General features: G+C 42.3%; 1 protein-coding gene and 1 long non-coding RNA gene across 2 annotated transcripts in view; one reads left to right on the top strand and one right to left on the bottom strand.

Annotated features, from left to right (window-relative positions):
- Positions 1 to 25,006, bottom strand: part of LOC123603983 — a 48,236-nt gene extending 23,230 nt beyond the window's left edge. Inside the window, exons 1-2 of the long non-coding RNA XR_006715153.1 lie at positions 24,685 to 25,006; positions 8,214 to 8,360 (exon numbers count right to left, since the gene is read on the bottom strand). This is a non-coding gene — a long non-coding RNA (uncharacterized LOC123603983). The remainder of the gene's footprint in view (positions 1 to 8,213; positions 8,361 to 24,684) is intronic.
- Positions 25,007 to 25,111: 105 nt separating this feature from the next.
- The window catches only part of MAP2K6 (mitogen-activated protein kinase kinase 6), a 116,494-nt gene continuing 114,244 nt past the window's right edge, over positions 25,112 to 27,361 (top strand). The window contains exon 1 of the mRNA XM_045489559.1: positions 25,112 to 25,415. Within this exon, the coding sequence (XP_045345515.1) occupies positions 25,400 to 25,415 (16 nt within the window). The 5' untranslated portion in view covers positions 25,112 to 25,399. The remainder of the gene's footprint in view (positions 25,416 to 27,361) is intronic.

Below are 27,361 nucleotides of genomic sequence, written 5' to 3' on the forward strand. Positions count from 1 at the left end.
TAAGTATATGCTTAATGCTTACCACCAATCATTATGTTAAAGTCCTTCCACTCTTATTTCTTGTCTGGAGCTCACGTTAGTACCTTTATCAGAAAGAGATCTATCTATCATCTATCTACCTATCTATCTATCTATCTATCTATCTATCTATCTATCTATCCATCCATCCATCTATCATCTATCTCTTTCGGGTTCACTGATCATTTTCCCTGTCATCTCCATTCTTCTACTGAAGCTATCCAATAAATTTGATATTTGAATTTATATTATAGGAATATATTTTTATATTGCATTTTTGTTTAAACATCCGTTTGTTTTTCTTGTACATTTCTGTCAATTTCCTGTATTTTGATTCCCTCTGAGAATGCTCCCTGTTGCCTCATTTGGCATAGTTATAATAGTGGCTTTTAATTCTGGCCTGAGGATTCTGATACCTTGGTCCTCTTGGGGTTGGCATCAGTTGATAGCCTTCTCCCTTTAAAATGGATCACATCTTTTCTGGCTCTGTGTATGTAATTTTCCATCGGACCCTGGACATTGTGGATTCTGTCATTTTCCTCCAGGTCGTTGATATTTATGTTTCAGTAGCAATTAATGGTTCTACTAAAACTGCAAATTGTCATCACCTGGGTTGGGTGATGTCTTGGCTCTCGGTTCAGAGGGAGTCCAGTCCGTTTTGCACATGTGTGATCCCAGGGTGAACCAGAAACTTGGCAAGTTCTCACGGCCACTTTGGGGTCCTCAATCATCTGTGGGGTCTCTCCTAACTCTGTGGAAGCTCTGCTTTCCCCGAGACCCCTTCCTGCCCGACCGGAACGAAGGGGAGCCCTCCATCTGAGTTTAAGCCTTCCAAGATCTGCTTGCTGTGGCTTGTTGACTTTGGTGTTTTGTTCAGCATTTATCTGAAGAAAGCCCAGGGAGGCTGTAACTCCATCATGTTCAAAGCAGAACTTCCCTGGAAGGGCTCGTTGATGTGCTGGCTTTCTGAGCTTACGGAGGTTGGATTCCTCAAGTATCGTTAGACATGGTTAGACCTTATCTCATCCCAGTCTCCGCATCCACTCATGAATTGAATCCAGTACAATCCTTTCTGGTTTGGGTTGCTGTTCTCAGCAAGAACCTGTGGATGATTTGGGGGTCCTCCTATTACCAGGGTTGTCAGATGCCACACTGCTTCCTTCGCTTCATCCCATGATTGATGTAGATAATCTGTGCGGACCTTGCAGGTTTGGGGGACTTATCACCCAAGGTAGGACTGTTGTAACACGAAGTAACAGACAATGGAAATTTATTCTCACAGTTCTGGCAGCCAGAAGTCTGAGATCAAGGTGTTGGCAGGTCTGCGCTCCTCTGGAGGCTTCCATGCTTCTTCCTTACTTCTGGTTTACCCACAATCCTTGGTGTTCCTTGGTTTGTAGATACATCATTCCCATTTCTACTTCTGCCATCACCTGGCCTTCTCCCTGTTTGTCTTCTGTGCGCCCAAATGTCCCTTGTTTTGGAAGGATGTCAGTCATTGGATTAAGGCCCATATTAATTCAATATTACCTAGTCTTAATTTGACTGCACCTGCAAAGATCGTATTTCCAAATAAGGTCAAATACACCGGGGTTAGGACTTGAACGTATCTTTCGGGGAATACAATTCAACCTACAACAGGTGATTTGCCCCCAAGGGATTATAGGGCAAGTAGAAGGGATGGGGATAATTTGTAATCTAGTTGTTTTTATAGTAAATATATTCTAACTGTATAGAATTAAGTGACTTGGGTAACATCACATACATGGTAAAATAGAATCCAGCCCACGACATTCTTCTATGCATTAAATAGTAAGTAAGTTTTACTTAGTTGTTTCTTTTAAAAATGAGAAACCGGGGCGCCTGGGTGGTGCAGTCGGTTAAGCGTCCAACTTTAGCCAGGTCACGATCTCGCGGTCCGTGAGTTCGAGCCCTGCATTGGGCTCTGGGCTGATGGCTCAGAGCCTGGAGCCTGTTTCCGATTCTGTGTCTCCCTCTCTCTCTGCCCCTCCCCCGTTCATGCTCTGTCTCTCTCTCTGTCCCAAAGAAAATAAATAAACGTTGAAAAAAAATTAAAAAAAAAATAAACAAAAATGAGAAACCACTAAAACAACAATATTGAAAAACTTTTAAAGGAGAAAACTCATTCACTTCCTCTACTCTCCTAAGACCAAAAAATATCCTCTCCGTCTTATCCATATGCACTAATATTTTTTACATGTTTGTAAGAAATCAAGTTTGCTAACTTTTAAATAAAAATACTCAGTATAAATTACATAAAATAAGGAATTCTGTTACAAGAAATGTAATTGCTTTGCATTTTTTACTTAAAATGAAATCCCGTAATATCCAAGGGAATTTTCAAGATCTTGTCAACTACTTTAATCTTCCTTCAGGAGTTGCTGATATTAGTCTAACTGCTCTGTTTTCACAAAGGCCCAGTATGTGATTAGGTACCAAGCATGAAGTGTACCTGCTCAAGCTAACAATTAGGCCTCGAACATTATTATCAGCCATTTCGTTAATCTCAATGAGTTTAGGATGTAACAACTATAAACTGAGTAAACAATTTCTGTGACTAACCAAGACTCATGATACATAGGCTACAATCAAAATCTCTATACATTTGATACAAAAGATTATTGTCAGTTCAGACACAAATGCCCGAAATTAAATCATCCGTTGGTATAGCACAGAGGCAGATGCGTATAGTAGCTAAGAATGAGCTTTGACTTTAGAACAAAGTGGGTTTGAATCTTGAGTTCTTGTCTTGCTGGCTGGTGAAAGCCTTAAATCTCTTTAAGCTTCAGCTTCATTATCCATAGTGGAGAAAATACACTTAATTCGTAGGCCCTTGAGAATGTTAGAAGATCAAAAAAAAAAAAAAAAAAGTCTGACACTTAGGCCTTCAGTAATTGAATTATTCAATGGGATGTTGAACTGAATATTGAACTATTCAATTGTTGAATAAATATTCAAAGAGGAACGGGTCTTACAGAGATATTATGCTATGAAGCATGCTGCTAACGTAACTGGTCTGACTCTGGTTGATTCTCAACTGTAACCACACTCCAGTCCACTTGGTTGTAGCATTTGCTTTTAAAAAAAACCTGAGGGGACCCCGGTGGCTCGGTCGGTGAAGTGTGTGACTCTTGATTTCGGCTCAGGTCATGATCTCGCGGTTTGTGAGATTGAGCATTGACAGCACGAAGCCTGCTTGGGACTGTCTCTCTCCTCTCTCTCTCTCTCTCTCTCTCTCTGCCCCTCCCCTGCTCATGCTCCATCTCTCTCTTTCAAAATAAATAAATAAACTTGAAAAAATATTTGAATTAGCACTTTCAACTCATGACTTTATCATGGTAACAGGAATTAGTACTTATAAATCATAAAACTCAAAACATAAAATAGGCTTATAGAGTTTACTATGCATTTAACTTTAATATACGTTTAAATACAGTTATATGGAGTGACAAACAGTATGGTCCAGAATTTAATTCCAACCTTTCCCAGATTAAACTTCTGGCAGATGAGGGAAATGCTTTGAAAACGTGCTAATCTTCCTCTTCTCTCATGGTCCGGGCCCTGGGCCTGTGCTGTCTCCTTGTTTACACGGACCTATGACCGGTTTGTCATTGCTTGTTCCAGGAATGTGCATCTCAAATCGCAGTTACTCAAAGTTCATAACACAGTCTTGATTGATGGTATTTGTTTTTTTTGCACCGTGTTTCTGACTTTCTTAACAGGTTCGTTGTGTTTACATTTTTTTTTTAAACATTTATTTATTTTTTTTGAGAGGCAGAGAGAGACAGTGTGAGCGGGGGGAGGGGCAGAGAGAGAGAGGGAGACGAAGAATCTGAAAGCAGGCTCCAGGCTCCCAGCTGTCGGCACAGAGCCCGATGCGGGGCTCGAACCCACGAACCGGGAGATCGTGACCTGAGCCGAAGTCGGATGCTCAACCGACTGAGCCACCCAGGCGCCCCTAGGTTCAAGCTGTTTAGAAATGAGCTCCTCCCAGCTGCCTGATGCAGGTGCCTTTGGCCTTTTGTGTGCTCATTCACCCAGACGGAAGGTGACATTGAGGAAGACTTCAGAGAGGTTGTTCCATTTTGGCTGAATCCTGACAGGTAGACCCTACAATGGGGAGGGCATCCCAGGAGCAAGGAAAAGCCGCAGCGTGTTGAGAACACATTCCGTTCCGACCAGTGGGGTCAGTGAGAAAGGCGGTCTGGAGGAGAGTGGCAATAGATAAATCTGGGCGGGAAGCCAGCTTAGGCCGAGTCTCACATACCAGGCGAAAGAGTTAGAATTCCACACTCCAAGTGTAGGTGTCCAGGGTGAGGAACCACGGGCACACGCAGTGGCTTTATTTTGTCATTCACGCTATATTTGCGCTGCAGCAGCCAGGCAGATAATGGACTGTGACAGGGTGGCAAGAAGGAGCATCTTAAGTATTCTTTCTTCACACCCTGCATTTCCTCCTCAACACGCTGCGGTCCCCTTGTGCTCTACCAACCCCTTCAATTCCTCTATCCCAGCTCCCTGCATGTCTCTCTTTATCGCAAGCATCTCTCTCAACTGTGCTTATGTATTTACATGCCTGTGTCCTCTACTAGACCGTAAGCTTCTTGAAGACAGGGACAGTATTGCACTCACTTTGTAGGCTCAGTATTTAGCCCGATGCCTAGAAGAAAGTAAGCATTCAATAAATTCCCTATTGCACTCATTCAGCATTTACATTTTTTTTTTTTTAACGTGTGTTCATTTTTTTTTGAGAGACAGAGACAGAGCGCCAGTGGGGTCGGGGCAGAGGGGGAGGGAGGCACAGAATCCGAAGCAGGCTCCAGGCTCCCAGATGTCAGCACAGAGCCCGACGCGGGGCTCGAACCCACGAACTGGGAGATCATGACCTGAGCCAAAGTCGGACGCTCAGCCGACTGAGCCACCCAGGGGCACCACATTCATTCAGCATTTAATGACTGCCTACTAGGTGTTTCCCGGGAAAACCGCTAAAGACGCTGAGCGTGGCACAGTAAATACAACAGAGAAAAACCTCTGTCCACGTGGAGTCTGCCTACTCATTCTGAGGGTCACATGACAGATTAGGAAGTGAGTAAATGAACGGGTGAAAATTTAGTATGTCAGATAACGATAAGGGCTGTGGAAAAAAATCAAGCACGGGAGATGAACGGAAGGGGTGATTTTAAGTAGGGTGATCAGAGAAGGCTTTGCCATGACGCTGATATTAGAATACAAACTTGCCAAACAAGGGAGCAGCTGGGGGGCAGGCAGGGACGTCTAGAGTGGGGGGAGCAGGAGGTGATCGGGCAGAAGGAACTGACAGAGGAAAGCCCTGAGACGGGCCTGCCAGGTGTCTAAGGACTAGCAGAGGCCAGTACAGCCGGACTTCGGCTTCTACTCTGAGCGGATTGGGAAGCCACTGAAGGACTTTGAACACAGGAGTGACACGAGCCGACTTCTAATCAGACATGACAGCTTTGGTAGCTGTGCTGAGAACAGCCCGAAATGGGGCACACGTGAAGGGGAGAGGTGAGGACTGGTGTGGCATCGGGGATGTGGGAAGAGGTGCTAGATGTGGCACAGTTTGAAAGTGGTTTTTTTTTTTTTTTTTTTTTTTTTTTTTTTTTAGTGTATTTATTTTGAGTGAGAGAGAGAGAGAGTGCGTGCAGGGGAGGGGCAGATAGGGCAGGTGAGAAGAATCCCAAGCAGGTTCCACGCTGTTAGTGCAGAGCCTGATGTGGGCTCGACCCCGTGAACCTCGAGATCGTGACCTGAGCCCAAATCGAGAGTCAGACACTTAAGCCCCCCAGGCGCGCCTGAAGGTGGTTTTATTTAACTGGGCTTGCTGGGGGCTGACCGGAGGAATCAGGGAATGAGAGGGGCTAAGAGCGTCCTCAGTTTTGGCATGGGCAACTGGAAACACGGGGTTGCAATTTACTGAGATGTGTTGGGGGACCATTTAACTCCCTGTCAAATTATGACCCTTTTGAGAGTGAAAGGGTTGCCCTACAGTTGGGAAAATGTGTGGACCGGGACTGTCTTGGAGAATCTGTTTACCCTGGAGTTGTGGCTCTCAGTCACGGGTGGTTTTGCCCCCAAGGCAACATTTGGGCCGTGTCTGAAGACCTTTTTGGTTGTGAGAACGAGGGGGGTTGCTACTTCGGCCCAGTGGGTAGAGGCCAGGGATGCAAAGGACAGCGCCTCTTGAGAAAGAATGATCTGGTCCAAAATGTTAACAGTGCCAAGGCTGACAAATCGTGCCCTAGAGATAGGGAAGAGAACAAGAAGGCCAGGTTTGCTGACATAAAGAGAGATAAAGATCAACGTAATCAAAGAGATATGAAGATGCTTCTTCATTCGTTCATCATTTCTATCCAGCCATTTACCCAAAACAGCATATACCTCTGAGCACAGAGGAATATTTAGAAATTACACAATTAAAAGCATCTACAGGCCTAATTAGCCTTATGACCAGGGTTTTACTGGGACCCTCACCCACCCACTCCTCGGCTATCCTTTCTTTGACCAAAGGCTTGGTTCAGCTACATCACTGGTGCTGATGGCTTCTTGGATTTCCAAAGCATGTATGAGAAAAGGAAGTTCAAATGCAATTTTAAGGAGATGATGGCCACGATCGCCACCTGTCTAAAGATGGCTAGCTGTATGTGATTTTATAAGCAAAGTTCTTCCTATTCACAACAGACAGGTGACCCTCTCAGAAAGCGCAAGATTATCAAGTGAGATATCTGAACTCATTCTTCTCCCCAGTCCATCTTTTCTCCAAGGCAGAATGAATGAATGAATGAATGAATGAATGAATGAATGAAAACACTATTAAAATGAGTAACAGAACTCAAGGGGTTGACTGCCAGATCTCTGTAGCCATCCTTTCCCCCTTTTCATCTGTGTGGACCATTTCTGAAATTATAACTAAGCCTCCTACTAGCCAACCTAAAAGCATTCTTGTAGTCCCAATTTAGGTTCTTATAGTTTAGTCATTGAATGAGGAGGGGTCGTGTGACTCCTGGACGTGGATATGTCTGAATGAGCATGTTGGTTTCTGAGCAGCTAAAACCTGAGAGTGAACATCCCAACTCTTTTTTAAAATTATTTTTAAAGTTTATTTTTTTATTTTGAGAGAGACAGAGAGCACGAGCAGGGGAGGGGCAGAGGGAGAAGGAGAGAGAGAATCCCAAGCGACCTCTGCACTGTCAGGGTGGAGCCTGATGTGGGGCTCGAAGTCATGAACCGTGAGATCATGACTGAGCTGAAACCAAGAGTCCGACGCTCAACCTACTGAGCAACCCAGGTGCCCCAACGGTCCAACTCTTAAGCTAATAAAGCAAATTAAAACTTTCAAACTGGCCCTAATTTTCCACATTCAGGTCTAAGAGACCAGGGTTTGTGAACTCAGACCCTTTCCTGTCTTGATTTTCTTCTGTGATCTTAGAATGGGGACCTGGGCTTTAGCAAAATGGGCAAAACATACTTTTCTGTCTGTGTCTAAATACTAAGAGGGTACCCAAAGGTTTTTCTTTCGGTAGACATTCTATTAAGGCTTAGTTTTGTGCTATCCCCAGGCACAAGAGGGCATTTACAGCTATTACACAACTTGAAACTGGGTAAGGGTAGAGTGTATACACATTCAGAACTCTGCCCTGTTTGTGGAATGTGAAGAAACAAGCTTAAGCAGGACTGTGCCCCCAAAGATGGGGAAATTTCAGGGGGAGTGCGGGGAGAGAGTAATCAGCCGATCTTTGTGCCCTGTTCATTCAGATTAGGTTTCATGAACAGGGAGAAAAGCTGCAAAGTGCCTGTGCCTCTGGCAGTCCATGGATTTCCACTGTGGATTATTTGTCAGGTAGCTATGAAGGGTTTGAGCACGGACGCTATCCCTACCTCCGCTGTGAGGGAAACAGTTCTCTGGCAAAGCACCGTTGGTGCAATTAGAAAACAAACGAAACCATGATAGTCAACGCTCAAGGAGCAATCAGATGAGCAAAGATACAGGGCTACTTCCGAACCCTGGGATCCCCTCTGGTGGGATGTCGTGTGCACAAATGCCTGCCATGGTCATGGGGGGGGGGCATCACGGGAGGAGGGTCCGGATGGGAGGCATTTCTACTCTCAGCCCTGCACATCTCCCCAAAGTAAAGGAAAACCAGTAAAATGGCTACCTGTTGCCAAAGGGATTAATCTATTGTCTTCACTCGACCTTTTCCTCACTTGTATTTGAAGGTAACAGGTGGTTCATTTCGGTCACACAGAGGTCCGGTCGGATCCTGAAACCTAGATGCAGGATCAGCAGCAGATCAATCGGATACCTGTTTTCCCAAGAATAAAAGATACTCGTGTTCAGAAGCTGATGTCTCAGGCCTTTCGGCCCTCCATCGTTCCCAACACTCACTGACACTTAACTACTTGTCCATGCTTGTTAAGAGCTGCCTGCATTTACCTTCTGAATCTCGGAATAAAAAATATCCACCGTGGGCATAATTTCTGAGACTCAACATGGAGACTCTGTAAATCTAGCAGACTTCGTTATCTAAATGTAACAACATGAAAATATATGTATGTATATTTTTTGCATTTGTAAAATTCAAGAGGTGCTCATAACCTTCAGGGAAATTGGTCTTTGTTCTTGGAGTATCACAAGTACATTGCATAAATTGCCTGTGCCAATGAATACAGAAATAGAACTAAAGAGTGTGCACATATATAGCATCTTGAAAAACGATTTCATATTCCTTGTTATTCTGCTTCCAAAGCATTCTACAAAATTGATTGAGGAGATAACTGGAATATCATCTACCACAGTTCAGCTCTTCATCCCCCTTATGACTTATTTTTAAAATGCTGTTTTTAAGACACAAGGCTCAGTTCATTTTTTGGGAAGGTACACGGATAGATATTCGCTTAGGCTCTTGTTACAGAAACTTTGTTGTTTTTTTTTCTTTGAAGGCATCTCGGTCACTGTGAACATGAAATCCAAGATAATGCCTTATTTTCTTCACAATAAGTGAAGAACCCCAAACCAGCATTGATCGTAAATTCCTAACGGAATTCATCCAGATAAATTAAAGTTAAAAGGTTAAATGCATACATCTTTAGTCAGGCCAAAAACTTAGCTGCAGAATCCAAAATAAAATTGTGGCACTAAAATTGTGGAAAGGACGCAATAGAACATACTACCTGTAGGCTGGCTTTTTAATTTTTCTGAACACTTATTAAAACTCAATATAATCCTATTTATCCTTTTGAGGCCCTGCAGATTCTTACTGGATGACTTTTTGTGTCTGGACTTCTCTTAACGTTGCTAAAGGAAGAATATTTTTTTTATGTATGTTTTTAAACTCATGATGGGGGGCGCCTGGGTGGCGCAGTCGGTTAGGCGTCCGACTTCAGCCAGGTCACGATCTCGCGGTCCTTGAGTTCGAGCCCCGCGTCGGGCTCTGGGCTGATGGCTCAGAGCCTGGAGCCTGTTTCCGATTCTGTGTCTCCCTCTCTCTCTGCCCCTCCCCCGTTCATGCTCTGTCTCTCTCTGTCCCAAATATAAATAAACGTTGAAAAAAAAAATTAAAAATAAATAAATAAATAAATAAACTCATGATGGAAAGTCAGTCTTTCAGATAAAAAAAATTCATAAAGTTTTGTTTTCTGGTTCTTTTCCTTTACCCCTGCCTGGTTCCAAACAGTTCATGCAGATCCTTTTGATAAGTATTAAACAAATTATTTCAAACATAGCAATTAATGAATTAATTTCTTTAATAAATTAAATTTAAAATGCATTTCTTTAATAATAAATATTTCATAAGACTTCTTTTTAAATTATTATCATTATTATTATTATTATTATTATTATTATTTTGTTGAGAGAGAGACAGAGCGAGCAGGGGAGGGGCAGAGGGAGAGGGAGAGAGAGAATCCAAAGAAGGCTCCGTGCCCAGTGCAGAGCCCCACTTGGGGCTTGATCTCAGCACTGCGAGATCATGACCTGAGTCAAAGTCAAGAGTCAGACGCTTAACTGACTAGGCCACCCAGGTGTCCCAGAATTGTTCCATTTTAAAATAATAATAACAATAATAATAATAATAGGGGCGCCTGGGTGGCTCAGCCCGTTAAGCGTCCGACTTCAGCTCAGGTCATGATCTCATGGTCCATGAGTTCGAGCCCCGCATCAGGCTCTGTGCTGACAGCTCAGAGCCTGGAGCCTGCTTTGGATGCTGTGTCTCCCTCTCTCTCTGCCCCTCCCGTGCTCATGCTCTGTCTCTGTCTCAAAAATAAATTAAAAAAAAAAAATTAATAAATAAATAAAATAAAATACTTCCAATACATGCTCCAACCCCTTCTTTATTTAATTATTAGGCAACGAGGCCCAGGGAAAATATTTTGATTTTTAAAATATTTCTAATATAAATTTTAAAACTGAGCTAATTTAGTTAATTAACAACTTGATTAGCAAAAAGGCAGCACCACCAGTAAAGGTTACAAGAAAAAAGTTCATGCAAAGACAATGAATATCAGAATATAGAGATTAAATAAAAGGATTTAGAATATTAACATCCTACAGCATGCAAATGATCGGAAAGAACCAAAATAATGTTATCAGTGTATTTCTCTAATAAGGAAAACCATATGATAAGAACTGGTCATTGTAGCCTTAGGATTCTTTCCATCTCTCATTAACTATACTATGCCCTCTGCTGTTTGCTTTGTTCATCAATGACATTATATGGCCAAAGGCCTACATAATTCATGCCTGGGCTCTTCAGTTGTCCTTAAAATCCACTCCACCCCTGTGGAATGGAATTATTTTCTCCATATGGCCTCCATTTCCTCTTAACAAGCATCCAACAGTGTTTTGATTTGCTGCAATAAAAAAATATTTCTTCTCCCTTTCCCTTCCATTAAACTAAGCATTTCTTTTCATTTATGTTGGCAGTAACATTTCTCTAATTTCAAAGCTTTCTTATTTCTTTTATCACTTGGTAAGACACATGTTCTTATGTCCCAATTCTCTTCCACTTCATATACAGTATCTTCATTCTCAAAGAAGGAGCCAATGCTGAGAAATTTAATAGCAACAAAGATAACCGAAAGCCTCAATACCTAATAGCCATTAGCACATACCATGGACCAGACACTCTTCTTAGAGGCTAGATTAGTTCATTTAATCTTCACAACGACCCCATGAGGTAGGTACTATGTGGGGTAGTAAACTGAGGCATGGAGAAGTAATATTTAGCCCAACTCACAGAACTAGTCCAGACCCTTGAACAATATGGGGGTTAGGGGTACCAACCACCCCCCTCACCGATGAATGATATGTTTTTTCATTAAAAAAAATTATTAGGGTTTGAATTTTAATTCGGTGAAGTTAACCGACAGTGTTAAATTGGCTTCAGGTGTATAATATAGTGACTCAACAATTTCATACATCTCCCAGTGCTCATCACAAGTGGATTCCTTAATCCCTATCCCCTGTTTCACCTATTCGCCCACCCACCTCCCCTCTGGTAACCACCAGTTTGTTCTCTACAGTTAAGAGTCTATTTCTTGGTTTGCTTCTCTTTCTTCTTCCTTTGTTTATTTGTCTTGTTTCTTAAGTTCTACGTATGAGTGAAATCATGTGGTATTTGTCTTTGTCTGACTTATTTCACTTAGCATTATACTCTCTAGCTCCATCCATGTCATTGTAAATGGGAAGATTCCATTCTTTTTTATGGCTGAATAATATTCCATGGTGTATTCCAGTGTGTGTGTATACCACATCTTCTTTATCCATTCATCTATGGATGGACCCTTGGGCTGCTTCCATTATTTTGCTATTTGGCTACTATAAATAATACTGCAATAAACATAGGGGCGAACATACCCTTTTGAATTAGTGTTTTGGTATTCTTGGGGTAAATAGCCAGACATGCGATTACTAGATTGCGGGGTAGTTCTATTTTTAAATTTTTGAAGAAGCTCCATAACTGTTTTCCACAGTGGCTGCACCAGTTTGCATTTCCTTCAACAGTGCACGAGGTTCCTTTTTCTCCACCTCTTCACCAACGCCTGTTTCTTGTGTTTTTGATTTTAGCCATTCTGACAGTTGTGACATGGTATCTCATCGTAGTTTTGATTTGTAGTTCCCTGATGATGAGCGATGTTGAGCATCTTTTCATGTGACTATCAGCCATCTGTATGTCTTCTTTGGAAAATGTTCATTTCTTCTGCCCATTAAAATTTTTTTAAAATGTTTACTTATTTTTGAGAGAGAGAGAGAGAGAGAGAGAGAGAAAAGTGTGAGTGGAGGAGGGACAGAGAGAGTGAGGAAGACACAGAATCCAAAGCAGGCTCCAGGCTCTGAGCTGTCGGCACAGAGCCCGACCCAGGGCTTGAACTCACGAACAGCACGATCATGACCTGAGCTGAAGTCAGACGCTTACTGACTGAGCCACCCAGGCACCCCTCTTCTGCCCATTTTTAATTGGATTGTTTTTTGGGTGTTGAGTTGTATAAGTTCTTTCTAATTTGAGTGTAGTTGACACGCAATGTTATATTAGTGGCAGGGAAATCCATGAATAACTTTTGACTCCTCCAAAATGTAAGTAGTAATAAACTACTGCTCACTGGAAGCCTTACCGATAACATAAAGAGTCAATTCACACATATTCTGCATGTTATGTTTATTATATACTGTATTCTTACAATAAAGTAGGTGAGAGAAAAGAAAATGTTGCTAAGAAAATCATAAGGAAAATACATTTACAGTACTGTACTGTATTTATTGAAAAAAAAATCCACAAACAAGTGGACCTGTGCAGTTCAGACCTGTGTTATTCAAGAGTCAACTGTAATTCGAAGAGCCCGGAGTCCAACCCAGCCAGGCAGTCTGGCTCCAGGGTCTGTGCTATAATCCCCTCACAATTATGGCCAACCTATATAGGTCTAGTGTAATCAAATTATACCTACGAACCACTAGAGACAACAGAGACTGCCTTGGTCATGGAAGCAACTGCTAGGGCTGTGTTAGTGTATCTGCTTCCATGGGATATTATATAGGAAAACAGCATCTTCCAATGCTATGTTCTTTTTTTTTTTTTTTTTTTTTTAATTTTTTTTTCAACGTTTATTTATTTTTTTGGGGACAGAGAGAGACAGAGCATGAACGGGGGAGGGGCAGAGAGAGAGGGAGACACAGAATCGGAAACAGGCTCCAGGCTCTGAGCCATCAGCCCAGAGCCTGACGCGGGGCTCGAACTCACGGACCGCGAGATAGTGACCTGGCTGAAGTCGGACGCTTAAACGACTGCGCCACCCAGGCGCCCCTCCAATGCTATGTTCTTGAGATTTGACACCTTACTATCTCTACCAGAGTCCTCTAGACATAAACGGGGGGGGGGGGGCAAAATTCGCATTTACTTGAATTTTTATTGCACCTAATGCTTCACAGTATTTACAGCCTCCATCACAATGAATGGTACCTCATCAGCTCAAGTGTCTTCAGTCCTCAACCATCAACTGTTGGGTTGAATAAGAAGAATGGTGATTATAAGTGTAGCGGAGATAACAGACACTTATCTACTCTTGTGCAGATGAGGCAGGGATGATCATGGTCTATGAAATAGGCCGGAAATTATTTCATTAGTTTCAAATTGATTACTTTGCTTTACGTATCAACTTAGTGTTTGAGGCATAAGTTATAAGTAGATTAAATACACTACAAATTATCTGACTCCCTTTTCTTTTTCTTTTTCTTTAGGTGTGACCATTTCCACTAATTCTCACAAAATATTTCCATATAATATCATTTTGAATTGGTCTGCCTTTTCCAACCTAGCCTGCTTTTAATAGAACACTTGACTTTAAGAAATATTCATCATGTTGGACTCTTCAATTAACATAAACTTGTTTTTATTTTTACATTTATTTATTTTTGAGAGACAGAGACAGAGCGTGAGTGGGGGAGGGGCAGAGAGAGAGGGAGACACAGAATCCGAAGCAGGCTCCAGGCTCTGAGCTGTCAGCACGGAACCCAATGCGGGGCTCGAACTCATGAACCGTGAGATCATGACCTGAGCCAAAGTCAGACGCTTAACTGACTGAGCCACCCAGGTGCCCCAACATAAGCTTTTTAAAAACAGGTAGGATAGGTATTAATTTACTAATTCAAATTTCCTTCCTGAATTAAATGTGAGTGGCTGAGAAAAAAAACCCCAGCAGGAATCCTTAGAATCACTTTGTCATGTCACCTCTGTTCATTCGTTACCAAAAGTGGGTTTGAGACAGAACACGTGGACCATACGATGTACAAGGACTCTTGAAGAGCACCATGAACCAATAAATTCCATATTTCAGAGTCACCCTTACCCTTGAAAAATAGTCCATGACTATTGGTTATATAAAGATCTGAGGTCGAAATCATGAAACATCTTTCTAGAACACAGGCTTTATGTCTCTGAGTTGGGAGGTGCATTAGTATGTTGGTAGCATCCAAACAGGTATAATGTATTTTAACTATGTTTTGGAAACCTTTGTTTCTCTGGTACTTCATTTTAAATATAACCGCAAATAGCTGGTGATGACCGTAGTCTCACCTTGGTGTTGCTCCCAAGTCAACATCCTATAAATCGGGTCACTTATACTTGTGACAGTGGGGGTTCTCAGTCTATAAACTGCAACAGTGCCTTTGGCTCACGAGATTAAAATCGGAATCGACTTAACCCCTCCAGTTACAAGAATAAATGGAGCACCTCACATTTGAGGTGTCTTTTTGTTCACATCCTGCGAATTATTATAATTTTTTATCCTAGCTTAGAAGACAGTGAGATGTCATAAATACATTGTGCTTCTTTTCTGGAATCTACCTATAATGTCAGGAGCATTTATTGTGAATGCAGTTTCCCAGACTTCAAACCCAGATGCATTTTGGTTTGCCAGCTCATTAACATGGGCTAAGAACTCACATTACGATATACGTAAATCCTTAAAATTTTTTCTACATAGTGTATTTCAGACACCTGCTGTGAGAAGCTCTATTTTACACAAAATTAATGAGTCATTAAAAGTTAAGAGCCAAGCATTATATTTTTTCATAAGGCACTAGCTGGGTATATTAAAAAAAATCATCCAGGGGCGCCTGGGTGGCGCAGTCGGTTAAGCGTCCGACTTCAGCCAGGTCACGATCTCGCGGTCCGGGAGTTCGAGCCCCGCGTCAGGCTCTGGGCTGATGGCTCAGAGCCTGGAGCCTGTTTCCGATTCTGTGTCTCCCTCTCTCTCTGCCCCACCCCCGTTCATGCTCTGTCTCTCTCTGTCCCCAAAATAAATAAACGTTGAAAAAAAAATAAAAAAAAATCATCCAAATGTCTATTAAAAACCTGTAGAGCGAGCTTCCTAAATCATGAATCGCATGGAAGTAAGATTAAGAAAATCATACCCAACATTTTCTACCATTTTCTTTGAGATATCCACCAGCATTCCAAAATTTACTCAGTGCCAGATGGCAGCATGCCCCACACTGTTTGATACATGTATTTTGATATTTAGTTGGATTAAAACAATCCAGAAACAACAGGATGAATATGGCCCTGTGAAATGGAAATCTCTGGGTGCCTTTCACAAACGGGCAGGTTTTTAGGTTCTCTTTATTTCCCGCCTCAATGTCAGTCAAGTAAGGCCGCTGGAAAGGAGCTCTAAAATCGACCTCCAAACAGTTCCAGGGGCGGTAGGTACAATCTAGTACATCTTGGCTGTTTCACTCCTTATATTGTAGGATTCAGAATCATGAAAAGGCATGGAGCATGGGGCTCATGTTATTTACTCCATCATAAAGAGGTTAACCTTAACCCTCTTTATGGTAGGACGCACAAGCTATAAAATACCATGAGGCACTCATTGTATTCTCAAATAACTACTTTCTAATACTATACGATCACAAAGTACTTACAAAACACTATTTGGTTATAAGATATACTAATTTGAAAAATATATAGAACCCACTGTTTTTACGAATTTGGCTCACACACAAAATGATTAGTCTACCATCTCAAAGGAGAGGAAATAAGGAAAATTAGCAGTATTTTCAACTTATCTCATATGTGCTGTTAATTACAAAGCATTTCCTTTGGACACTAATCCAAATGAAACAATTTAAGAAAACGCATGTTGACCATCTACAATTATTTCTACATCACTGTCTAGTTCAGAGAGCTTCTCAATAGTCTGTGGACTTTTGAACTTTTTCGGTCATTTGCATATATCGCTCCTCTAAAATATTTCCCCGAACGTTTTATAGTTTTGTACAAAGTGCAGCAGATAAGTATGACCTGAATTATTCAGGTATGTGACTAGAGCCCAGAAGCATCTATTAACATCAATGTAAACATACCAAGGAGTCTCGAAGGGCACAACACTTTGTCCTACATCAGTATTTCTAATTCATCCTCAAACAGGAGAAGACTTACTGAATTGTCACAGTGCATTGACTAACGTACGAAGTGTAAAGGAGAGACACAGCTTTATTGTGGACTTTATGAGTCCTGAGTTGAGCTTGTCTTGTGAACAACTAACATAAAACGAGGCAAAATGGTACCAGATGACTGTTAACCTGAAAAAGGTACAACTTCTAGGGCATTTACTAAAAGTTACCTAGCTTAAGATGAGACTGGGTAGCTAAAGTAAGGGACTAGGGATCAGAAGACAAGGTTGTACACCTGCACCCAGGCTGTTTTAAATCCCAAGTTTTTCCATCTTGTCCCAGTAAAGCAACAACGTGATTTGATGATGATAAACTGGGATGCCGGGATGACCCGCTTCAGCATCACGGTGAGGATAAAATGACAGATGGTGGATGTGGAAAGAGCTTGTGAACCTTGAAATATTATAAAAATGTTACGAACATTACCCGCAGGATTTTAAGCTTCTCAGAACAGAGATCGTACTTTTTCCATTTTCTTTGCTTTTTTTTTTTTAAAAAAATGTTTATTTATTTATTTTGAGAGAGAGAGAGAGAGAGAGAGAGAGAGAGAACACACAAGCAGGGGAGGGGCAGAGAGAGGGAGGGAGAGAGAGAATCCCAGGCAGGCTCTGCACTAACAGTGGGGCTTGATCCCATGAACCATGAGATCATGACCTGAGCAGACACCACGAGTTGGAGGCTTAACTGACTGAGCCACCCAGGCGCCCCTACTTTTTCCATTTCCTTAACCCACTGTGTTTGCCATAACTGTAAGTCTTAATGAAGGTCTATTACTTTTTAAAATGGATATAATAAGCCAGGGTACTTTTCTTTTCTTTCCTTCCCTTCCCTTCTCTTTTTTCTTTTCCTTTCTCTTTTCCTTTTTCTTTTTTCTTTCAGGTCCCTGGGATAAATACATTTGTGAGATGTCATGTTTTATAGCTGGCTTTGCCTGTATTTTACATTTTGATTGTTCTTAATCCTCCTTTAGTACATAAACCTAGTATTTCAACATCTGGGATTGGAACATCCCGAGAGATATGTAGGAAAAGGAAAATAGACGGACAAGCAGGGATACTCAAGGAAAACTGAGAGCTGATTTTTTTCTTATGGTACAAGATTCATGATTCTTATAGTAAATGCTCAATTTAATCAACCTATCAAGAAATATTTAGAACAGGCTTGCTATGTCATACAAGGACCTCCAGGGCATTCAAGGGTATTCCCAAGGACTTCCCAGCGTAATTGTGGAGTTAAGATTTTTGTATTAGGAACACTTCAAGCACACAGTGACTAAAAAATTGAATACCTTTGGAAATGCTTTAATTAGTACCAGGGTTTATAGGAACATGCAGTCAAGACCAATTTGTAAAGCAGGGTCTGCATACTTATTAAGAACCAGAATGAAGAGGTATGGTAGGTCTAATAGGCCAGATAGTCTGTATTTCAACTCCGTTGTAGTTCAAAAGCAGCCACAGGGGGCGCCTGGGTGGCGCAGTCGGTTGAGCGTCCGACTTCAGCCAGGTCACGATCTCGCGGTCCGGGAGTTCGAGCCCCGCGTCAGGCTCTGGGCTGATGGCTCGGAGCCTGGAGCCTGTTTCCGATTCTGTGTCTCCCTCTCTCTCTGCCCCTCCCCCGTTCATGCTCTGTCTCTCTCTGTCCCAAATATAAATAAACGTTGAAAAAAAAAATTTAAAACAAAACAACAACAACAACAACAACAAAAAACCAAACAAAAGCAGCCACAGGCAATACATACCTGAATGGGCATAGCTGTGTTCCAATAAAGTTTTATTTACAAAAATAGCAGGCATGATCAATTTGGAGCAGGAAGCCATAATTTGACAACCTCCATCGTAAAGAAATTCGCCCAGCTCTCTATAATATAATAAACGTTCCATATGCGCCTTTCATGTCACTAGGGCATGCATCAGTCACCTTGGGTCCTTTGTAATGTATTACCTTTGACAAGCGAAATGGTAGCTATGACAAGATTCTTCACTCCTTTAAGGTTGGAAATGATGGTGCAGCACAACCATGAAGTTCTGGAGGAATTCTCTCTGGAAGAAGTTGCAAAGTGAAATATCTGGGTATCTGGGGGGCCAAGGTGCAGTTCTTTTTGAATCACGATACAATGCAAGTCAATAACTGATTAAATATGAAATTGACTAGGAGCGTTGCAACAAAGGAGTTCCAAATTTACGCGCAACTTGAACCTCACATATAGAGCATAACCATTTATTTGGTTTCTGTAGAGCTCAGACTTGTTCAGGTTTTCCAAAGCCAAATGGGGCAGGACCAGAGATATTATGCATGTGTGTGTGTGTGTGTGTGTGTGTGTGTGTGTGTATAAAGATAATGAGATCGACTGATTTGATTATGATGGGAAGAAGAGAAAAAGTATATGCATATGTTGGATTAGACACGCTTCCGGTTTTCTCTCTTAACAGGATGTGAAATATTTTTTGCACCCTGTATTACATAATCTAATGATTCAAAGCAGTTCACTATTGGCCAGTGCTTTAACACACTCCCTGGAGTGTTGAGCATGCTTTTAGGGTTAATACTAGGCTGGAATTGTTTTTATTCTTACTTTCCTAGAACCAACATCCTTTGTCCGTTTATGCTACTATTTCTGGCTAAGACTGAATACGGTTTTGGGGTGAGGCTGAAACGGCATCACACTGGAGCTCTAGAATTCTCCTTGATTGTTAAGAAATACTGAACAGTCATGGTATGCTTTTTTTTTTTTTTTTTTTTTTTTTTTTTTTTTGAGAGAGAGAGAGAGAGGCAGAGGGAGAGGGAGAGGGAGAATCTCAAGTAGGCTCCATGCTCAGTGCAGATCCCAAGACGAGGATCGATCCTTCGACTCTGAGATCATGACCTGAGCCAATATCAAGAGTTGGATGCCCCACCGACTGAGTCCCCAGGGGCCCGTGTACATTTTTTATTCAGTGAGAATGCATTCATGAGGACTCTGGATAGTCTGTTGGCATTTCCATTAGATATGTCGCACACTGTTATTTTAAAGGTTGTTGATAATAATGTGAAAATCTAGAATCTTAATAGGAGTCTTGAAGTAGTAGTCAAGCATTTTTTAGATATACATCATAATTAAATAAAAGTTGTTCTTCCTAGTGAATCCCTATGCTGGCATTTAACTCTTAACAAAGAATGCTAAGATAAGCGAATCAATCCATTTTAGGTGAATGCATTCAGGATGTGATAAATCCATCCACGCTTCAGATAAACAAGTATTAACTGAGCACTTATTATGTGCATGACATATATTTGATCTGGGGCAACCTGATGAAGATGAAACTGCCCCCGCCCAAGCTTAGAATAAGGGCCAAATACAGACAAGTAAGGTCTGTCCAAGGGAGAAGGTTAGGAACGCTCAGGGAACCAAAGATTTAGCAGAAGAGATAAGGTTTGTACTTAAGTAATATTACTGCAAGATGCTATTGGATTTATGGCCCACAGGAGCTAACAGGTGCTATCAGAATGTAAAGGGGAGGATGTTCTTTTTAAGTCAGAGGGATGTGATCAAGGACAACTTCCTAGAGGAGGTGACCTCGGACCCTGAATGAAGGGCAGACTTTAGAAAAGTGCAGACTTCAGGTGGGGGCCAGAATAAGAATAATCCTGTTTTGGCCGGATTGCTTAGACAAAAGAATCGCAGACTATAAGGCTGAACAGGAACGGCGGCGCCATATTGGGGAGGGCACCGGAAGTCAGCTGAATCTACCTCAGGATTTCTAAAATTTCTACCATAATCATAATTCATTGCGACACATTAATGCAGTAAAAAGAAAATCTGTTCTTCAAGCTATTGTACAGTTGCTTGTGCAGAACGTCACCCGGTTCCTTAAACTAATCTGCCACATGTTTCTCCCCAGTATGCGTCATTATCTATAATGTACCTATTTATCCTGTAATTTTCTAGAATCGAGGAAAGTAGATAGTCAGAGTTTAACTCTGACACCTTCTTTCCCATGTTTGACATCTAGTAGACACTGTTGAAAAACATTAATAAATGTCACATACACATGAGAATTGCTACCCGTAAGGCAATATCTCAAACTGTAATTTGAATATTTCTTATCTCACCTCTTAAGGGATATTGTCATGACAGTCATTGGTTGGCTTGTGGGCACAGAGGATCACGAACACTTAATTCCAATGTAAAAAAAAAAAAAAAAAAAATAGAATGTGTGACCACACTTCTCTTCCTTTAAATCTTTGGTGGTCTTAATCAGACACTGAACTGGGTTTACAGTCACGGGATATTAGAACTAGAATTTAGTCGGACTCTGTATGTTACTGGAACAAGAAGAGGTCCAGAAAGGTAAAGTGACTTGCCTTAGGAAGCACAGCTACCTTTTTCTACATCCAGGACTAGAATCCACATCTCTTAGATTCTAGTGTTTTCCTCACATCAGAAGTTACTCTTACCAAATCTCATTAACTTTATTTATTAATTTTTTTTTTTTTTACATTTATTTATTTTTGAGAAACAGAGTGAGACAAAGCGTGAGCGGGGGAGGGGCAGAGAGGGAAGGACACACAGAATCTGAAGCAGGTTCCAGGTTCTGAGCAAGCGGTCAGCACAGAGCCCGATGCGGGGCTCGAACCCACGAACCGTGAGATCATGACCTGAGCGGAAGTTGGACGCTCAACCAACTGAGCCCCCCAGGCGCCCCAAATCTCATTAACTTTAAATTAGCTTAAAAATAGAACGTCAGTAACTTTTCAAGGTGTTAACTATACAACAGCGTTTCTCAAACTCAGCCCTAACTGACGTTTGGACTGGATAATTCTTGGTTGCGAGAGGTTTCCTGTGCTTTGTAGTAGGACTACCAGCATCCCTGATCTCTACCCACTAGATGCCACCCTCAACCCCTGGTTGTAACAACCAAAAATGTCTCTCCAGGCATTGCCCAATGTCTCTGGGCGGTGGGGAGACGGTGGGGGTGGGGGCAAAATCACCTCCGGTTGAGACACCCTACCCCCACCACTTTCTCCACCCTGCATATTCTTCTAGAATAATTCTTTCAGAGCCAGTTTGACTTAGCCTAGGGGCATCCTTCCAAGAATCACACCTCTGGCCTGACAGCATTCGGCATTTCCCAGGTGTTCCAGTACCCCCCGCAGGTGTTATTATCCTTGGAATCTGGTTATTCCAGGCTGTCCATGATGACAAGTCCTTCCCCAATTTATTGCATTCATTATTTGAGTATGCCTTTGAGTGCCTATTATATGCTAGATACACGGCACTGGGAATGCAGAGATAAGTCACTGATCATCGGGAGTTCAGGCTCCTGGAGGAGACAAGATGTACATGAACACCTGTCACCCTGTGATGAGGATCAGGAAAGAGGTGCGTACTTGGAGCTACAGAATTAGTGAATGCACCTCCTTCACACTGAGGGCGGTCATCGGGTGACGGGTCACAGAAGGCACCCAAAGGAAATGCCAGCTAAGCTGATTTTTCAAGCTAGGTCGCGAATGCAAAAAAGACTTTCCAGGCAGAGGGATCAGTGTCTCTAAAGAAAGGACAGACGAACCTGGCTTCTGACTGTTGCATCAACATCGGGGGGGGAGAAATGAAGCCAGAAGGTAAGCAGGGGACAGGGCTCAAGGAGCCAATTATACCACGTCAAGGAGTTTGCCGTTGTCTTGATGGCAACTAGAAGCTGGGGGAGAAGGCAACACATTTGCTATTTTAGAAACATCGGAAGTAGAGACCACCTCGAGATAAACAGCTAATGCACTGTCTAATAAACAAACAACGTGCCAGATTTTGCTTTCACTTCCACATGCCGCCATGAGAGGGATTCCCTTCCTAGGAGCACTGCCACAGACCGGCGAAAAGAGGAAAGGCCCACGACCGTACAGACGTAACACGTCTTTCGCCACCCAGGACTATGGGCAGAGGAAAGCTTGGACCACCCAGGCAAGAAGAACTTTTCCTTCTGGAATCGAAGCCTTCAAAGACAGGCTGAGTTCCCCACGGAAATTCAAAATGTATGTTTCCCCAGAACGAAAAAAAAAAAAAAATGATACATTTTGCTATTTTAAAAAATTAATTAGTTTTTATTTATTTATTTCTAAGTAAAGTCAGTTATTTATTTCCGAAGTGAAGTCCAATGTAGGGCTTGAACTCACCACCCCGAGATCAAGAGCCGCATGATCTACCAACTGAGGCAGCCGGCCGCCCCCGTTTTGGTATTTTTAAACATGTGGCTCAGCCAGTTTATGGGCCGCTCTCTGTCCAGTAGCTGTCCCAGGGCCTGGCACATGGCAGGTACTCCGTTCATGATTGCAAAGGTGAACTGGATGCATCGAAATGGATCTGCACACTCACGTGCCTCTTGGTTACAGGAGACTTAGGAGGCAAAAATGCCAGTGCCAAGCGGTGCCCAAATTACGTGTGCAAGAAAGAGAGGAAGGGACAGTAAGGATTCGCCTAGAAGGACAATGAAAGATAGTGAGCTAGTAAGTCCCTGAATCTGCTGTTGCTCATGGGACAGAGGTCCCTTTGTCTTAGGGACAGGAGCTAATAGGAACATGAAGTGACCTGGACGAATTCTCAATAATGTCAGGACAGGAAATCAACTTAGGGAAACTAATGTTCGTTGCATCACCTATTGCGTATTTTAAGAGTTGATTTGCTGGCTTGTAGCTTAAACATGGTGGCCTTCTCTCTGATTCATCCATTACTCAGAAGGCCCTGGTTTCCTAGAATTCCGAACACAGCTGCAATAGTTTTCATTAGCACTCATCAAATCTAGCTGAATCCTCTCTCAAAGTACCCTTGTTTATTTCCCACTACTGATCCGGCCTATCTCTAGACTCTCCTAGTTTCAACCCAACAGCGATTGCGGAGCGCAAATTTACCTTCTTAAAACAATGCTTTCATTCAGTTACGCCCCTGTTTAAAACCCTTTCACAGCCTCCCAAGTATCTGTCAGATAAAGTCCAAACCTCTAGGCCTGCCTTTACCACCCAGGACGGTCCTCACCTGTAAATTCTGTCTATCTCCATTTTTGTATCCAGTCAACGTCCGGATTGAGAGCAACTTGTTTTGCGAAGTGTTTGCCAGATGAGCAAACATTTCTAATAAATTGTAACTGAAAAACAAGCAGTGTCTTGCGATAGCGGTAGTAAGCGAGGCTGGATGTCACGTGATCACAACTGAGCCAATGGTTCTTGAAATTCGCTTTGACATACAAGCGCTTTGGATTACAAGCACGTTTCTAAAACGAATTATGTTGGCAAACCAAGGTTTTATGGTACGAGGCAACGTAGTATCCTTAGTGTCTCCTGAATAGGCTGTCCTCCTCTCTTTATTGCCTGTGGTTCACACCTCAGCAGCCTTAACTCCTCAACTTCTCCCTCTCCGTGTTGAAAGCACACTTCTGAGTCTGGTCTACTCCGGGAAGTAGATGCCTGGGCTCATTTCAGCCCATGTGCCCTCCCCTCAGTTCCCTTCTTTTTTTTTTTTTTTTTTTTTTCAACGTTTATTTATTTTTGGGACAGAGAGAGACAGAGCATGAACGGGGGAGGGGCAGAGAGAGAGGGAGACACAGAATCGGAAACAGGCTCCAGGCTCCGAGCCATCAGCCCAGAGCCCGACGCGGGGCTCGAACTCACGGACCGCGAGATCGTGACCTGGCTGAAGTCGGACGCTTAACCGACTGCGCCACCCAGGCGCCCCTCGGTTCCCTTCTTTGCATGGAATCATTCTGTGCATCTCTGGCTTCCTTGGGAGAGGGGTGGCTCTACCACGTTGTTGCCCACCCCCTAGCCATGAGCAATACAGGACAAAGGGATGACCCAAGGCCCCAGAAAGGTGCCTGGCCCATCCCAGGAGCTCAACAGATACTTGTTAATTTTGTTGAATAAATTCAGGATATCTGGTTTGGTTAATTTTAGACTACCACCCACTTTCTCCGGTAGACCGGGGACTTTCCTCCTCCACCAGGTGAGAAAAAGCATCTAAACATTTTAACTTTGATAAAGTCAGTTGTGACACATAAAAGGCAGAACTTCCTCTTTAACCCTTCAAGAAATGAGAACTATCCCCTCCCATTCCCGCCCACCCCCACTGATTTTCAGGTTCCTTGAAAGTAACCGACCTGGATCATTTCTTACTTAATACAACTTTTATATCTTCTCTGCAGTTGCAAAGGTAATCTTACCTCTAGCCGGCCAAATCACCAACCAATTCTCCATGCGAGAAAAATGTTTAAAAAATGGAGGTGTGGGGGTAAAACGTCTACAGGCAGGGACATTACAACAGGTGCTGCCCTGCAAACACAAAACACCCAAGCCGACCTTCTCAGCGAGCCGAATGCTTTTCAGCTAACCTAATGTTCTTCAATTATTGCTTCAGGGGCTTTTCGGTAACAAAAAATGCGCCCTCGCCTTGGCCCTGCCGTTTTGGGCCCATCCCTTACTACCGACTGTGTGTCTGACTTGTTTATCTGGGCGCACCGAGTCATCTCGCTCGGCGACCCAAGCGACCACGTTTCCTTAAATCAGAGCCCCGTGGACTCTGCTCGGAACTACATTACCCAGCGGCCCCCGCGCCCTTCGCAGGAAGGACGTCTGCGCACTAAGATACTCAGTTCCAAGTTTGGAGCTTTTAGCTGCCAGCCCTGGCCCATCATGTAGCTGCAGCACAGCCTTCCCTAACGTTGCAACTGGGGGAAAAATCACTTTCCAGTCTGTTTTGCAAGGTGTGCATTTCCATCTTGATTCCCTGAAAGTCCATCTGCTGCATCGGTCAAGAGAAACTCCACTTGCATGAAGATTGCACGCCTGCAGCTTGCATCTTTGTTGCAAAACTAGCTACAGAAGAGAAGCAAGGCAAAGTCTTTTGTGCTCCCCTCCCCCATCAAAGGAAAGGGGAAAATGTCTCAGTCGAAAGGTAAGAGCCTATTTGCATTACTTGCAAAAATGCAAAGGGTTGTGCATGCATTTATGAATGCATGGATGCAATTTTCGCCTGGCGATTGCATTTTTAAGTTTGAGGTTTTCCACAGCTCAGTTGCATTTCCTGTTTAGTATGTGTCTTTTTTTTGCAGACACAGAGAGTTCCTGTAAGGCAGGGCTTGCAGTTCAGCTGTGCATTGACGTTATTTGCATTCTTCTGCTAGGATTACTGAGCTCTTTTTGCCTTTTGCACAGTCAGGAGAGATAGAGCAGGTTGGTAGCGTCTAAATGTGCAGTGCTTTATATAATTGTAAAATTCTTTAGTATGCACGCACATTGTAAGTAATTTTATGTGCAACAGGAATACAAACTTTTAAAAAGTCTGTAGGTGAAGATGAAAGGTAAAAGTTGAGTTAAACTAGTAGGAAATTAATGTAATCTTATATTCCTTTGGGAATAAACCGTTGCGGTGCCAGTTTTTACCTAAATTTCCATTGATACCGCTTTGAACATTAAGCAACTTTTGATTTTTAAAGGAAGTAAAGGTGAAGTGTGAATGATAGCATGTTACCAAAAAAAAAAAAAAAAAAAAAAAAAAACAGACAAGAAGGTCTTTCTCTTCTGAGATTTTGCACCGTGCACCAATTGCTTACTGGCTCGCAGTATTTAGAAGCAGCAGTGAGGACATACATGTTTTATGTCTCCCCATTTGAGAGATGCTTTGCATCTCAGGGGAAAATATGGGGAGAAAAACTGTACTTTTAAGTATTACACCAACGTGGGGGGACTGCGCCGTTTCACTGAAAATCAATGAAATCTTTTGAGTGTGTAACTGCATCTATGTAGTCAGCTATAAAGGTCAGAAATTCAGGGTTATGGTTGTTTTTAATTTTTTTCTTTTTCTTAATTTTTTTAATGCAGTTGTATTTTGCAGGCTTAATGTTATATTGGGGAGGGGATTAAAAAAAATTCCTGACATGGCATCAGAGAGCCGAGAGGGTGCTGGCAGGTGCCACTAGGACCCTAAGTCACTTGTTTCAGAGCAAATCTTTCTTCACCGTAGAGAAAGCATATGCCATATGAGAATGTATGGGAGGAGGAGGTGAGTTAGGTACAGGTGAGTGAGGCTACCACGGACACCACATGCATGGGGAAGACCTGGTGAAATTAAAGTGTCTTGTGAGCTTTTTGCCATGTTTTTGGAGTTGTTGAACCGCCTTTTAATTCTACCTGATGGGAATCCTACATCTCAGACCAAGAAGGAAGTGATCTATGTTCATAAGAGTTCGAAGTAGGGCTGTGTTTTCCTTGACCATTAGGGGAGAGTGGGAATCTGGAAAGCTCAGAATGCTGAAGAACCTAGGATTTGGCATTATGAAGGACAGAGGTTCCTTAATAGAAGGAAAACCTACAATCTCCTGAGCAGAGAAATAACAGCCTAGAATGGGCATGCCATGCTTTGATGTACTAAGGAGCTGGCATCTAGTTACTTTGTATGTGGTATATACTCATTCATTCAGTTCAGTTAATGTATGTATAAATATGTGTGTGTGTGTGTGTGTGTGTGTGTGTGTATGTATTCACGTATGTGTATGTAATACATAAATATATATATATATATGTATTACACAGTATTTGGAGGCATACAAAAATATTTAAAATGTACTTGTTTCCTTCAAGGAACTTACCATTTAGAAAGCATGTATGCAAATCATGATACTACAAGATAATTGCATAGATAGTGAAAAGCAATGGCCCAGTTGGAGTTTAGAGATGGCAGTGATCTCTATGGGAGATAGGAAGATTTCATGAAGAAGGTGGTATTATGGTGATCTTATCTTTGGACCTTAGGGTCCAAAGTAAATCAGGTTACTCTTCCCTTTCTTTCTTTTCTTTTTTCTTTTTGGCTCACTCCTAAGATATCTCTGTCCTAGCAGAGCA

The sequence above is a fragment of the Leopardus geoffroyi genome, chromosome E1 (assembly GCF_018350155.1).
Source record: "Leopardus geoffroyi isolate Oge1 chromosome E1, O.geoffroyi_Oge1_pat1.0, whole genome shotgun sequence".
Taxonomy (NCBI): domain Eukaryota; kingdom Metazoa; phylum Chordata; class Mammalia; order Carnivora; family Felidae; genus Leopardus; species Leopardus geoffroyi.